Source organism: Netta rufina (assembly GCF_964035555.1).
Source record: "Netta rufina genome assembly, chromosome: 4".
NCBI lineage: Eukaryota > Metazoa > Chordata > Aves > Anseriformes > Anatidae > Netta > Netta rufina.
Window position 1 is genome coordinate 49827059 of NC_140127.1, and position 13432 is coordinate 49840490.

The 13432-nt window shown below is 40.9% G+C and overlaps 1 protein-coding gene across 2 annotated transcripts; it reads right to left on the minus strand.

The window, feature by feature from the left end:
• Positions 1 to 357: 357 nt before the first annotated feature.
• SPATA18 (spermatogenesis associated 18) lies at positions 358 to 13182 on the minus strand (the record flags this gene model as incomplete). 2 transcript variants are annotated; one of them, XM_084286753.1, is made up of 11 exons in its annotated part: positions 358 to 420; positions 632 to 697; positions 1059 to 1182; positions 3073 to 3248; positions 3787 to 3945; positions 4612 to 4843; positions 5413 to 5547; positions 9254 to 9372; positions 10890 to 11005; positions 11113 to 11218; positions 13096 to 13182. In XM_084286753.1, 11 exons carry the CDS (start codon positions 13180 to 13182, stop codon positions 358 to 360), a joined length of 1383 nt encoding a protein of 460 aa, XP_084142879.1. The 2 variants fall into 2 exon arrangements, with proteins under 2 accessions (XP_084142879.1, XP_084142878.1); XM_084286752.1 differs by having other exon boundaries at positions 12979 to 13182.
• Positions 13183 to 13432: the final 250 nt, after the last annotated feature.

Below are 13432 nucleotides of genomic sequence, written 5' to 3' on the forward strand. Positions count from 1 at the left end.
TCCCCCCACTTCACCCTCACCACTTCTAGCTGTCTCTTTGGATTTTAAAAGGCATGAAGCCTGCAGGCATGCAGCTAACTGTATCTCTTGTGGGGAAGAGAAGTCTTATTACTAGACCTGGCCATGGTAAAGGCAACCAGCAGAGACAGAGCATGTGACAGTGGTCTGAGTAGAATGAAAAGCACCTTCCCATGCAGAAATTTCAGCCCTCTCTCACACACAGAAAAAGGGCTACCCATTTTAAAGACAAGACTTGGACAAGCATTATAGAGTCAAAGACCTTCAGCATATTATTTCTTGTCTTTGCTCAGTCTTTCAAGGGCTTAATTTGAAAATTGTGAGTTTGAACAATTTGAACTAATATGCCCACATACTTGGGCTTCCGCTCCTCAGTGGTGAAGGACTGCGGCTTCGAGATAACTGCAAGACAAAAGGAAAAGGGAATTCAGATGTGCCATAATACTGTACACCAGAAAGGCATCTGGGAACCCATCAACATTCACAAGATTTGCACACTTTACTACATCAGTGCAACTCCACTGGTACAACATAAAATTCAGCAAGTTCCTAGTTTCTCTGAGTCTAAAATATCTGATGCTGTTTACACCAACAGCATTCAGCTGGGGCTTACATGAGATAGAAGAGGACTCACACTACGGCTCCGGCTTCTGCTTCTACTTCTGCTCCTGCGAGACCACTACAAGAGATGAGATTGGCAAACCTCTTTTGAGAGAGGGTATTTATTAAAGGCAGACTCTGCAAGTAGATACGTAATGCTGGAGACAAGGTGTGAGGACAGAGTAAACACAGAATTTTCTTCTTAAAAATAGGCTCTGCCAACAATTATACAACTTTTACTGCATGATGAATACACAATAAGGTAAATGGAACTATTCACCCTAAATACTGGACGAGGTTTTAAACCTAACCAATACATAATATATACCACTCCAGCCACATAGGGGGAAAAAAATAATCAAGAATTCATCTTTTTAAATTTGAAAAGAGTTAAAATCTAATGAATACCCTTAACACGTTTCCTAAGGAAAAGTACATACCAAAGCTCCTCTTTTGGTGACTGCCTCTCCCTTCACAATTACAACATCATTTTCCATCAGAGCAGGCCATACGTGATAGGCCACCAAAGCAGCTGTGAAATCAGAGTCCAAACTACGATGGTACCTGTAGAAACAGAGTGTAAGACATGTCTGCATGTAAGTGCCTAAAGATAAATATGAGTCTTCGAGTTACCAAGGCAGAATATTAGTACAGCTCATAATCTTTGACAGTATTTACATATCACAAAAATAAGTTTTCTTTAAGTGAACTTCCAGAAGTAATGCATTTGTAAGAGCAACTTAACAGAACATATTTTCTATTTATACAGTCACCTCAATAAAACCTTCTCCCACTTCAGCTGGCTGATAGGCTATGATATTCTTGCATATCCCCCACAAAAGTCAAGGTCTTAGGACCACTGACTAAATCTCCTGAGCAGCATTTTGGCAGTCAGTCATCCTATCTTCCTGAAACTTCTTGTCAAAACAAGATCCATATAAAGGACATTACAGAAATACCCAAGATACTAAGATGTAACTTTATGGCCAAGATTATGTGACGCGAGAGGCAATTTTATTAGCAAAATCTTCAGATACTGATAACAAAATATTGACTTTTCCAAAAATGATTTGGAAAGGCTGTAGTAATGCAGCAGATATATTACCCCCTTTACCTCCCAAGTCTACAAAATTGGCTGAATAACACATATATGGTTTGGTGAATTCAAATTCAAAACAATTACCAGATATCTGAAATAGAAAGTAGCAATGCATATATACATTAGTAATGCATATAGAATAGTAATTCGTAAGAACAATGTCATAAACAGGCATGAAACTCTGCTGGAGGAAGGTATAGGGTAAAATGAGGGTTGGCCAGCCCTTCCAGAGAATGGCATCGCACCTGACTAACACAGCTATTTCAATTTCCACAAGTTTTGCTCCATGTAAGTGTAGGACACATATTATATACATGTAGATATATCTATGCCACATATATATCCATACAGACAGTTAGATACATATATGTGTGCACACACACACCTCCCACAGCAGCATGTATACAACCGTTTTTTTGAAGGCCATACACATCAAGTAGGTGGCAAAAGTATCCTAAGACAATACTCTAGCATTACTACCTTCTTAATTCAGAAAGTTGTTTTGGGTATCAAATAGCTAACTGCCCAATATTTGGGCAGGACCATTAACTAGTTAACAACTTTGTTGAAGGGCTACTTTTACCTTCCCTACTTCTCTCATTGGTTTCTCAAGCTCTTTCCTATATGGGATCCATTCTATTTTAAATTATTATTAGAAACCTCCTCATTTCTGTGGCATCTCTTGCTTTCAGGAGCAGTGTTTTTTGGAGCTATCAATCCCATTAGTTTTGTTGAAGGCCTGGGAGTACCTACAGTTCTGTCAGCTAACAAAGCAGCCAGTCCTAACCCCATGGTAAAAAAGAAAAACTATGTTATTGTTTCTTTAAACACGAATCATGTTTCTAAAAGGCATTTTCCTTTTTGCTCAACTTTAAAACAGAAGAGACAGGCATGTATTAAGATCCGTACGTCATGCAGCAGCCACAGCACATGTTGATGATCAGGCACTTACAGCCAGACCTCAGTAGAAATGACTTTTACCAAATGGGCCAAAAAGACAGAGCAAAGATGCAAGCATTTTTATAAACAGAGAAGGCAGACAGAGACTAAGCAGGAAAGGAAATATGATAATTTTCCTCTTAAACGATAAATGAACTAAACTCAAAGAGACAAGTTTATCCAGAAAATTGTTCTGCTATTCATTAAACAAGCTATTAACACTGGTCTACATCCTGGCATTTATATACCATTATAAACCTTAAAGACATACCAAATAGAAAAGAGACCAGGAATATTTGCCCCAAATTAATGTTCATCAATCTTAAACCTTCACATTAATTAGGAAAGAAGTAGACTATACAACCTGGTGGATTTTTTTCCGTCTTTATCTTTTAAAGAAAATAAAGAATTCTTACTTGGTCTCACTGAAGAGTTCGCCATCTATACCAAAGGCAATATCAAGAGGAGGGGTGAGGGTCTGCATTGAAAAAGCCACACGGCAGAGCTCTCGAATCAAACTGCTGATCACAATGAAATCGACTTCTGGTGGGAATGAAATCTTTGGGTTCACGTTCATGGAGCGAATTACTTCCTGAAAATAAACACAATTGAAATAATCTGAACTCACTAACACTTTTGTTCATGAGGAAGTGTGGAAACCCCTTCTAAATGTGCCTCTCAGCTTTGCCACACTTAAAAATCAGTATAAAAGACCCCCAGAAATGTTATCTTAGACTATTCGAGAAAGCATTAGCATCAGAAAGAATGTGCTGTTGTTTTAGAAGTAGTGTGAGCTACATCATTGACATCAATCTTAAGAAGGAGATACAGTTTTTCAGCACAATGTAAAATTTAAGAAACACTAAAATTTACCTTATATTTACTTGATTAATACAGTTATACTGTATCTTGTCAACAAAATTATTCTGACAGAAACAGACATTATAGTCAGAGGCAAATAAAACAAGTGATAATTGGGCTGTACTGCAATATTATTTTGGAAAATAAATTGCTACAAGACAAAATCCATGTAATACATTTCTCTTCCTACTCCAGACTATGGCTCATTTCTAGTTAGCTCCTCTGAAGTTAGCTCCTGAGATAGAATAACACATCCCTTCCCCACTTACATTGACACTGGCTTGAACATCATACAGATCCTCGTGGCGAACAATATAATCCAGGACAGTGTCTTCAAGTGACTCAAGCCCTGTGTGACCTAAAGACAGAGTCTTTCTTACACGCATTTTGAATTGCCTGTAGGCCATCTTCGCTGCTTGGAAAGACTCCTGGAAATGTACAAAACATCTAGTTTAATCCAGGAGATTGTGAGGTTAGATATTTAGCAACAAACTGAAACAATGAACTTAGACCAATATCATAGTTTTAAGGAGGAAGATAAAACACTGCTGTAGAAGTGAAGGTTAAAAAATAGTCCTCCATTTAGGAGGACTTCTGTTTAAACCAAGTGTGAGTTATTTTTCTGAAGATAGGGTTAAGAAGCTTCCCACCTAACCTATTTCTAGTACCTCTCATCTGTTGGGAAGAAACATTGGTTCAGAGGGTATAAAGTGACTGGCAAATGCGGAAAAATAATGCACTAAGTTAGACATGCTTGGGATCATATACATTAAGAGAGTCACTGCCTCTGATACACTGATTTTATAGACAAGAAAATTTGCAAACAAATTTATTCAGGCTGAGATCATAGTAAGCTTGAGGTATGTAGGTAATTTCAAGGGACCCAGCAAAACAGAAAAACACATAGCTGCAGGCAAGAGAAAAACATGATATGGAAATATTTCCAAAAGTATTTATTTAAATGCAGCAGCACTTTTTAGTGCAGGAATCATCTACCTTTGAAAGCCATTCAGAGTCTTCCTATGTCTTAATCCAATCTAGTCACAGTATTTTATGCAACACTTCTGTGAAACAAGAAACAATTTTGTCCTTACCACAACTGCAGTGTATATTATCCTCTGCGCCATCTCTTTGTCAGTGATGTATGTCCTCAGAAGGGTCTCTGCATCCAGGCGTTCATTAGCATAGATGTCACCGAAGCGAGCCACCAGGCAGGCGTGACGGGAAGCGTTTGTCCGCCTGGCTCGGCCAGGTGAGCAGCTCCTCAGGGGGAGCGGGCTGGGCGACCTGCTGCGTCTTGGGGAAGGAGAGCGGCTCCGCACAAGTCTAGGAGAGGCATGTAAAGAGAGAGGTGGGTAAGACAAGATAGTTAGAGAAGTAAAGCTGCAGATTATTAGCTTAGCATGGAGGAACTTGTGTCAGTACATCTTATAGGATACATCTGGAATGATAAAATTAAACTGACTCCAAAACTGTATGCAGCCATGCACTGTGTTCTGCAGAAACACACTTTTAACTATTAAAACTTGAGAGATTTGTTTGTCTTCCAGTACCACTGAAGAGCTGTAAAGTCCAAGAAATGAGAATATAATAATAATTTCTGCCCCCTAAGGGTACAGTATGCACAGAGGACTTATAAACAAAAACTAACCACCTGTTCCTGTACAGTTGCTCTCAGTCTATTTTGTAAAGCTGCTTTATTTGCTTTAAGTTCAACATTACTGTTCAAAATTAAAATATTGGGCACTAGGATAAATCAGTTGAAGCGTTTACAATCCTTTACAACAAAGTACAGAAGTTTAACTTCATGCTTCAATTTAAAATGAGGAGAGAATTCATCCTGCCTAACTTGAACTATTTCTCCAATCCAGTTACTTCTCTGAATAAGGCCCTACCTGCTCTGGAGAACAGACTTTTGGGCATCCAGGATAGAAATCTCATCCCGCAGCATCTGAATCTGCTGCTCATAATCATTCCAATGATCTAACTTCCTCAGAGAGTCCTCCTCTCGGGCACGGGAATCCTTCAGACTTAACCACAAGGAATAAAGTTAGTCACAAGATGTCCTTCTGCCAATGCAAACCAGTTATCAATTAAATCCTTAACAAATAAGAAGAGAAAAACAGGAGAAGTATTGACCAAGCCAGACTCCTTATGCTGAAATACTGTGAAATTAAGTGTTAAAAAACTCCAAAGCATACTCATAACTACACTTTAAAGGGTAAAGGTGCACTGTAGCAAGAGGACGGATACACCAAATTGTGTTACAGGAAAGATCACTAACTTCTGGTGTCCATGCACTAGCTCATACGATCAGGCCTAAGAAAGACTCGTTTGTTTCTCATATTTAACATCATTGAGACTCAGAAATGTAGGACAGAAAACTGAGCTGACTTGGTTTTACCTCAGGTCCTCAGGTTCTTTTCCTTGATGGAATATCTGGTCAGAGGATGTCAGTAATGGTGTTCTTCACCAATATCAGAAGCTAATGATTCCTCTCTTGCTTCTCCCCATATAAAAAATGTTTCTCAAACATCTGCAGACAACCAGCTAAGCAAGTTTATTTTCTATCATTTACTTAATGTTAGGAACAGGTTCCACAGGAAGGCCACAAAGATGATCAGAGGGCTGGAGCACCTCTCCTACAAAGAAAGGCTGAGAGCTGGGGCTGTTCAGCCTGAAGAAAAGAAGATTTCAGGGAGAGCTCATTGCCACTTTTCAGTACTTAAAATGGGACTTATAAAAAGATGGAGAGCAACGTTTTACTCAACCAGATAATGACAGAATAACAAGAAATGGTTTTAAACTAAAAGAGTTTAGATTAGATTTAAGAGTTCAGTTTAAACTAGAAGATTTAGATCAGAGGTTAGGAGGAAATTCTTCACTCAGAGGGTGGTGAGGCCCTGGCGCAGGTTGCCCAGAGGAGCTGTGGATGTCCCATCCCTGGCAGGGTTCAAGGTCAGGCTGGACGAGGCCCTGGGCTACCTGATCTAGTGGGTGCCCATGGCAGGGGGTTGGAACCAGAGGATCTTTAAGGTCCCTTCCACCCCGAGCCATTCTGTGATTCCACGATTCCATGCAGTCTGCATTAAGACCCATTCATGGAAATTGTGAGGGGCTTTGTTCTCTGCTAATTGCTTTAATCTGGAAGACAGTAGTCAGGTTACATCTAAGACTCAAGGAGTTATATGAGCTGCTTTTCAACCAACAAAACAAAAGAGGCCATTTTATGGAAATGCAAATTTATGCCCCGTGTTTACATTCAAAAAACTAAAGTCTGAGGCAATGGCTTTCCTGGCAGAGTTTCCACAGATGAAATCTGACAATTAGTATTATTCCAGAAGCAATGATAGATATCCAGAAATGAACTAGTGACACTCAACTTCATATATAAATTGAGACTATAATGACCTGAAGGATTTTTCTTTCTTCATCTTTCCTGGGATTAGCTCATCCCCTTAATTGCCCTAAAATGAAGGAAACTCATGGGCAGTTATACCTTCCTACAGGGAAAGATCCAAGCCAGGTCTCCTTCATTCTGAAGTGCATTAACATTATTTAACTGCAAGGCTTCAAGCATTTTTTATAAACAAGTATTTCTCTTCTTGAAGTGTCAATTATCACAAGAATTCACATGCTGTTGGAAGAATTTCTACTAACTTCATGTTCTTTTCTGATACTATAACCAAAAATAAAAAAATCTAGGCTACATTTCATGAGCGTGAAGAATTATTACTGCTTCCAGAAGTTCCTATAGATCAAGCCACAAAAGAAAATTAAAGATTACTGTACTGAAGTGAAAAGGTAGGTCCCCCAGGTGCACTATTACTGATCCAGATTAACTCCCCAGATGTGACCAAAACACTTAGAAACTCAAAAAAAAAAAAAAAAAAAAAAAAAAACAAAACAAAACAAAACAAAAAATTTAAAACAGAGACAGCAACAGTACTAATATCCATGTCTATTTCTGTGCAAACAGGGGCAAAAGAATTTGGAAAGCACAGTCTGAAAGAAAAAACCTAAAAACCTTTTAAAGAACCTTATCTTAAGATGGACAAAAGACATTTCATTCTCTCTAACACATGTGCTGCTTCCAAGAGCATCATAGACAGAAACCTTTGCAACTTGCTGCATTCAGAATCTGGATCTCTCCTATTAACTTCATCTACTAGACTCAAATACTTGATAGCTTCTCATTTCAAAGTAATCTTTCCTCTAGCCTAAAGAGAAAAGGGTACAAGTTCAGCAAGAATAAGGGTTCTTCTCACATTTGTTAATTTATGATAATTCTTCCTATAATGCAAAGGAAAAAAAAAAAAAAAAGAAAATGTCCAGAAGCTAGACCTGTTTTTCCTCTGTAGCTTAGGACGGTGTAAAATAAACAGAATTCACTCAGGTAGATGACAGACTGCCTCTGCATGCTGACGTCTGCCACAAATACTCTAAAATTAGATTTTTCTTATGCTGCTCTTAGCTGAATAATTTCAATCTTCTGCTGCCGTATGAGTAGTGGCTGATTTGGTCTTTGTCTTCAAGAGCCAGCTGGGTTTGTGCCAGGCTGCAAGAAACATTAATAACCTTCATGGTAAGGGCAGAGATTCCACCAGAGAATTTAATGTGACAAATTGACTGTATCAGCAGACCAAGTCTGTATCAATGTAACATACGAAAACCATCACAGTGGGCTTTGTGCAGGCTGTCAGCACACAAGCAGTGTGTAAGGGTCATATCTGACTAAGCAATAACAGAATTATTTTGCTACAACTGTTTATTTTTCATTAAGGTTCAATTGCAGTTGCTCCATCTACTTCAACAATTTATAGCACTCAGAATGACTTCACTGTCCATAAATGGGGTACTGAGAGCCTTCTTTCATAGTCAAGAATCAAAATGTCTGCATTTATACACGATGAGGCATAACAGATACTAACACGAAAGGAGATATCTGCAAGATTAGGATACAGAATGAAGTATTCTTTCTATTGAATCTCTTTCCTCAAATCTAGCTTGTGCAGCTTGCAGTCTTGAGAACCTGATATTCTTGAAATCATTTAATAAATACCTTATTTTATATCACTTTTTGTATCACAAAGGCCTGTGAGTGTTCGTTGTTCTCGTGCTAGCAGAATGCATGAGAACATGTCTGTCACTTGGAGCCACCTCTGAAATGTCCTTGGAGGTGGCACTAACTGGACCAATTTGTTTCTGAAGCAGATAAATCACTCTGAGACTACAGTGCTCCACCAAGTGTTTCATGCAACTGGATGACAACTGTTCAGTCCTAGTGACTTACATGAAAAATCTCTTTCTTCCTCCATCTGAGTTTTGATCTTATTAAATATTTACATGTAATTACATACCGTAACTAATTATGGCATGGTCCTTCAATAATGGTTGCACTATACCTACTCAATTGAGTTTTATCAATGTTTGCTCAGCATACAACAGTCTGTCAACTATAATCCAACTGGGACAATCAGTCCTTTTGTCTGGACCACTGTTCTGTTTCCCAACTCTTCTGCCAGAAGCAAAACCTACCAAGTCAATTGATGAAAGCAAGTCTGATTATATCATCTGTACCCTACTTTGCGCAAGCACAGACAACCCAGAGCCTAGACATATTTTGAAGCACCAATTTTAAGCCTGAAAGAAAACACTGTACAAGTCTCTATCAGTATTTAGATGTCAAGAGAACAATATTGAAAAGAAAAAAAGAATTGCAGTTAATTTCCCTACTCTTGTTGCACATGGTCGAGCTCTAGGCGCGTTGAAGTGAGTTCTTCCTGAAGCTCTTGCAGCTGAAAAGTCTGACTGGTGGCCAGTTGCCTCAGCTGCCTTTCTTTCTCAACTGAATCCTGAAATGAAACACAAAATGGCACTGCTTGACCATTCTACCTTACAAAACACTTCAACAATGTAGTGTAGCATTATTAGCACACACCTTTCTAAACATTTCTATAAAGATCATTTCCAAGGTAATTGAAACCAGAAGCAATTGCATACCGTCTTGAGACATAAGCAATAACTCCAAGGCGCACAAAACACTTAATTGTATTAGGAAAAATATTCACTTTGCTTACACCTCATAATAGAGGCCACAGAAGGTCTGCATGTGCATATTTACTATCTGTGTACACACCATCTGCACATAGTGTTCTTGCACATGTGATAACAGTTTTTCTTAATGAAGTGTTCTGACCGACTATACCATCAACTCAAGTGAAGTTTTTGGGCATTCCTGTACACAGGATAACAGAAAACGTTACTAGAACAGATCAGGCAACCCCTGTAATTCAAGAAGCACATTGCTGTACCTGCAGCTATGCCTTTAACACCCTACAGATTTGACTCATACTACCAGATTCAAATAGGCAGCTGTGCAGCAGCCTTTTCTTTGTATTTTGAATGTCATGTCCAATGACAAACCCGTAACAGGTACATAGTCATTTAATAACACCATAATTTTACATTTTGCTTTTTGTCAGAACCCTACTTCTGCAGCACACTAGAATCTGAGGGATCCACTACGGGATATTACTTTTCATTTGTCCTTATGTTACTTGTGAAAGACTTTTAATAGAAGAAGTCTAAAAATGAGAAGTTGGAGAGCACGGTAACATCACTGCCAGATCCCAAGATCTTCAACATTTTCCCCTTGTCTACATCAGCCTACACTCTTACTTTATTTCAAAGCACACAAGCATGGAGCAACAGCAGATCTGTCTTCTCCTCCAAAGTGCTAGTAATATGACCCTTTTGGTAAATACTAAGTACATACCAACTCCAGATCTCAAGTCAGGCATGTAGTGGTATCATGATGGATATGAGCACTTTCTTTTTCCCTTCTAGAGATTATTATAATGCTTGGATACTCAGAAAATATTTTTCTATAATAATAATAATAATAATAATAGGAGCTCACAGATGAAAGCATGGGGTTTTATACACACCTTCAGCTTACATCTGGATTTTCACATACTGATAAATTTTTACCAACAGATATATAGTGTAAATGCTACTATAACATCTTTGCAAGTGTAAACGTAGCCAAATTCTTTGCCTAGAAAAGGAAAGCTGTACAAAAACATTACTTCTCTTACCACGAAGATTCATCCATATTGCCATTCATTATTATGAAACAGCACGAGCTCTGGAGCGCCAGAAGTAACCATAATGACCTCTTTGATTTCCCATTCAAAGGAGATGTAAGATGAGACAGAACAACAACATAGCTGTCACCGTGAGCAACCAATAACATATTTCATTAAGCAAAATCAGGGAGGGATGCTATTGTTAAGAGAAAGTGATGAGTGCTCTCCTGCAGGCATAAGTTTACACCATTCTATTCCCTTAAAATAAATTTCCTGCGTACCTGAATGAAAGAGAGGCCACTTTCAAAGAGCCCTCCTGAAGTAGCACAGGAAAAACAAGTTCCTAGCCATGGCAGAAGACGAGTTTTTATTGTTTCTACACCTGCATAGTGCCCACCTAAGAAAATACAAGCATTAAGAAACTGTGAGAACACCTACAGAGGAAGACAGAACTGAAAAAGATGACACGTGAAATGTGTTAGTACAGAAAAGGCACTGATTTACCTTCTCGAGACGTTTCATTGAGGATTGTGAAGAGCTGCCCTTGAATCACAGAGTTCATTTCTATTATTTCACAGCATCGGTTCAGATTCTGATCACAGGTATTAATCTGTAAATTAATGCATATTAATATATCTGCCTGGGGTATCCTGCATAGAATGATTCCAGTTATGATCACAGTATTAAAGGGTTGTTTGGGGGGTTTTTGTTTGTTGCTTTTTGGTTTTGTTTTCTATAATTACATCTTCTCATCCTTTTCTTACTGCATCATCTAGAAAACCCATCTTCAAAAGTGTCATGTTGTTAATAGGCACACAGAGAAGACATCATAACTCCAAATACCCCATTAATTCACCACTGGGGAAAATGTATTCCTTTTCCCAGTAATAAAGAAGATGCAACCACTAATAAATCTAAAAGAAAGATCATAAAGATGGGTTGAAGTCTTTCAACACAGAATTTAGCATAATAAGATAGGAGATTATTAGATGAATAAAACATCGGTCCAAACCATGACTTTGTGTATTAGCTTAAAGAACATAGATGAGGCCGTTATCTTGCTTTATCAACAGCCACGAGGTCTCCATGCAATTTTGCTTGATTTTTAAGAGTTATCAAGTGAAATAAAAAATAATCGAGAATGGGCAAACCCCAACATTAAGCCAAGGAAACAAAAGAACAGTAAAGTTGCACCACTTTCAGCAAATACAATTCTAAAAGAAAATGATGGAGTCCAGGATGCTACTGCACCTGCCAGGAAAAAAACAAAACACACACACACACACTTTGTACCCACCACCTTGACCTTTATCCATAGCCTGGGTATCACCTTCACCTGGGATTGCTCACCATGTGGTTAGGCTTTAATGGTTCCATATGTTTTTTTTAGGAGCTTTGAAAACAGGCACAGTTCTCACCCATGCCCCAGTCACCCCACACTGTGATGGCTGCGGCATGCTTTCCTCTGTCCTCCAGGAGCAGTCTCGCCCTGCTAACATCCACCAGAACACTACCGCAAATTGCATTTTTCCAGCTCATTACACTAACATGACACCCACGGTGCTCCCATCTGCCAGCTCCTCTCACCACAGCAGACTCAAGCTGCTCCTCTTTGCTTCCCATGACCTCGGGGACTACCCTCACCTACCTTCCTTTACCATGGGGAGCTCAGCTCCTGCTACGATCAGCCACCCCATCCTTTTGCAAGACTAATGCAAGTGCTTCTGCCCTCCCTCCTCCAGTGCCCTGCACTCTGTGGTGTCTTTACCAGCTACCTACAGACTCCTCCTTAGTCCCGGCCTTTGCCACGCACCCTGCAGAAAGGCTGCCAGGCACTGTAACACCTACATGTGAGGAGCTGAGTTGAGAAGGCTGCAGCTCTGCTCAGCGCCCTCACTGCAGCAGGGCCAGTGCTCTGAGGGGATATAGGAGTGAGGATACTGTCCTGACTGTTTTTGCTGAGAGAATTTAGGATTTTCAATTCTCGGTTCCCTTTCTCACCTCCTCTTCCCCTAAATTTAAACTCTTTTCTCCTGTTTCCATTGTGCCACCTCCTCAGTCTCCTGTTCTGTCCATCCCCTGTTCTCTTACCTTGTAACCCTGTTCACCCTGTCACGCCTGCCTGCAGCTGCCTTCCTCCCTGTCCCTGAAATCACAGAGTCAGGGAATTGTGAAGGTTGGAAATGACCTCCAAGATCACCTGGTCCCACCAAAACTACCACCAATGCCACCCACTGAACCACGTCCCTCAGCACCACGTCCAGCCTTTCCTTGAACACCCCCAGGGGCGGTGACTCCACCATCTCCCTGGGCAACCCGCCCCAGTGCCTGACAGCTCTTTCTGAGCAGAAACGTCTCCTCGTTTCCAACCTGAGCCTCCCCTGGCGCAACTTGAGGCCATTCCCTCTCCCAGTCCATCCCAGCACGGGCACCGGGGAACCGGGGAGAGGCGGCCGGGCGGGGAGAGGGGACGGCGGCTGCCCCCACCTCGTAGTCCCGGTACCAGTTCTCCAGCTTCTCCTGCAGCAGCCGGCAGCTCTCGGCGCTCACCAGCCTCCTCAAGCTGTCGGCCATGGCTGGCCGGCAGCTCGCCCGAGGGCTGGGGCCGGGCTCGGGCCGGGCTGCTCGGTTTGCCCCGTCCCGTCCTGTCCCCCCCCCGGGAGCCCCCGGCGGGCGGCACGGGGGGCGCTGGTTGTGCCGGCCCGGCCCCGGGCTCGCCGCAGCGGGCGGGGTCGCGGCCCCGCCGGCTTTATAGCCGCGATTGTAACGTGGGGCTCGGCCCGGCTGCCACGGCGACGAGGGCAGGGCGCGCCTCCGTTGTGGT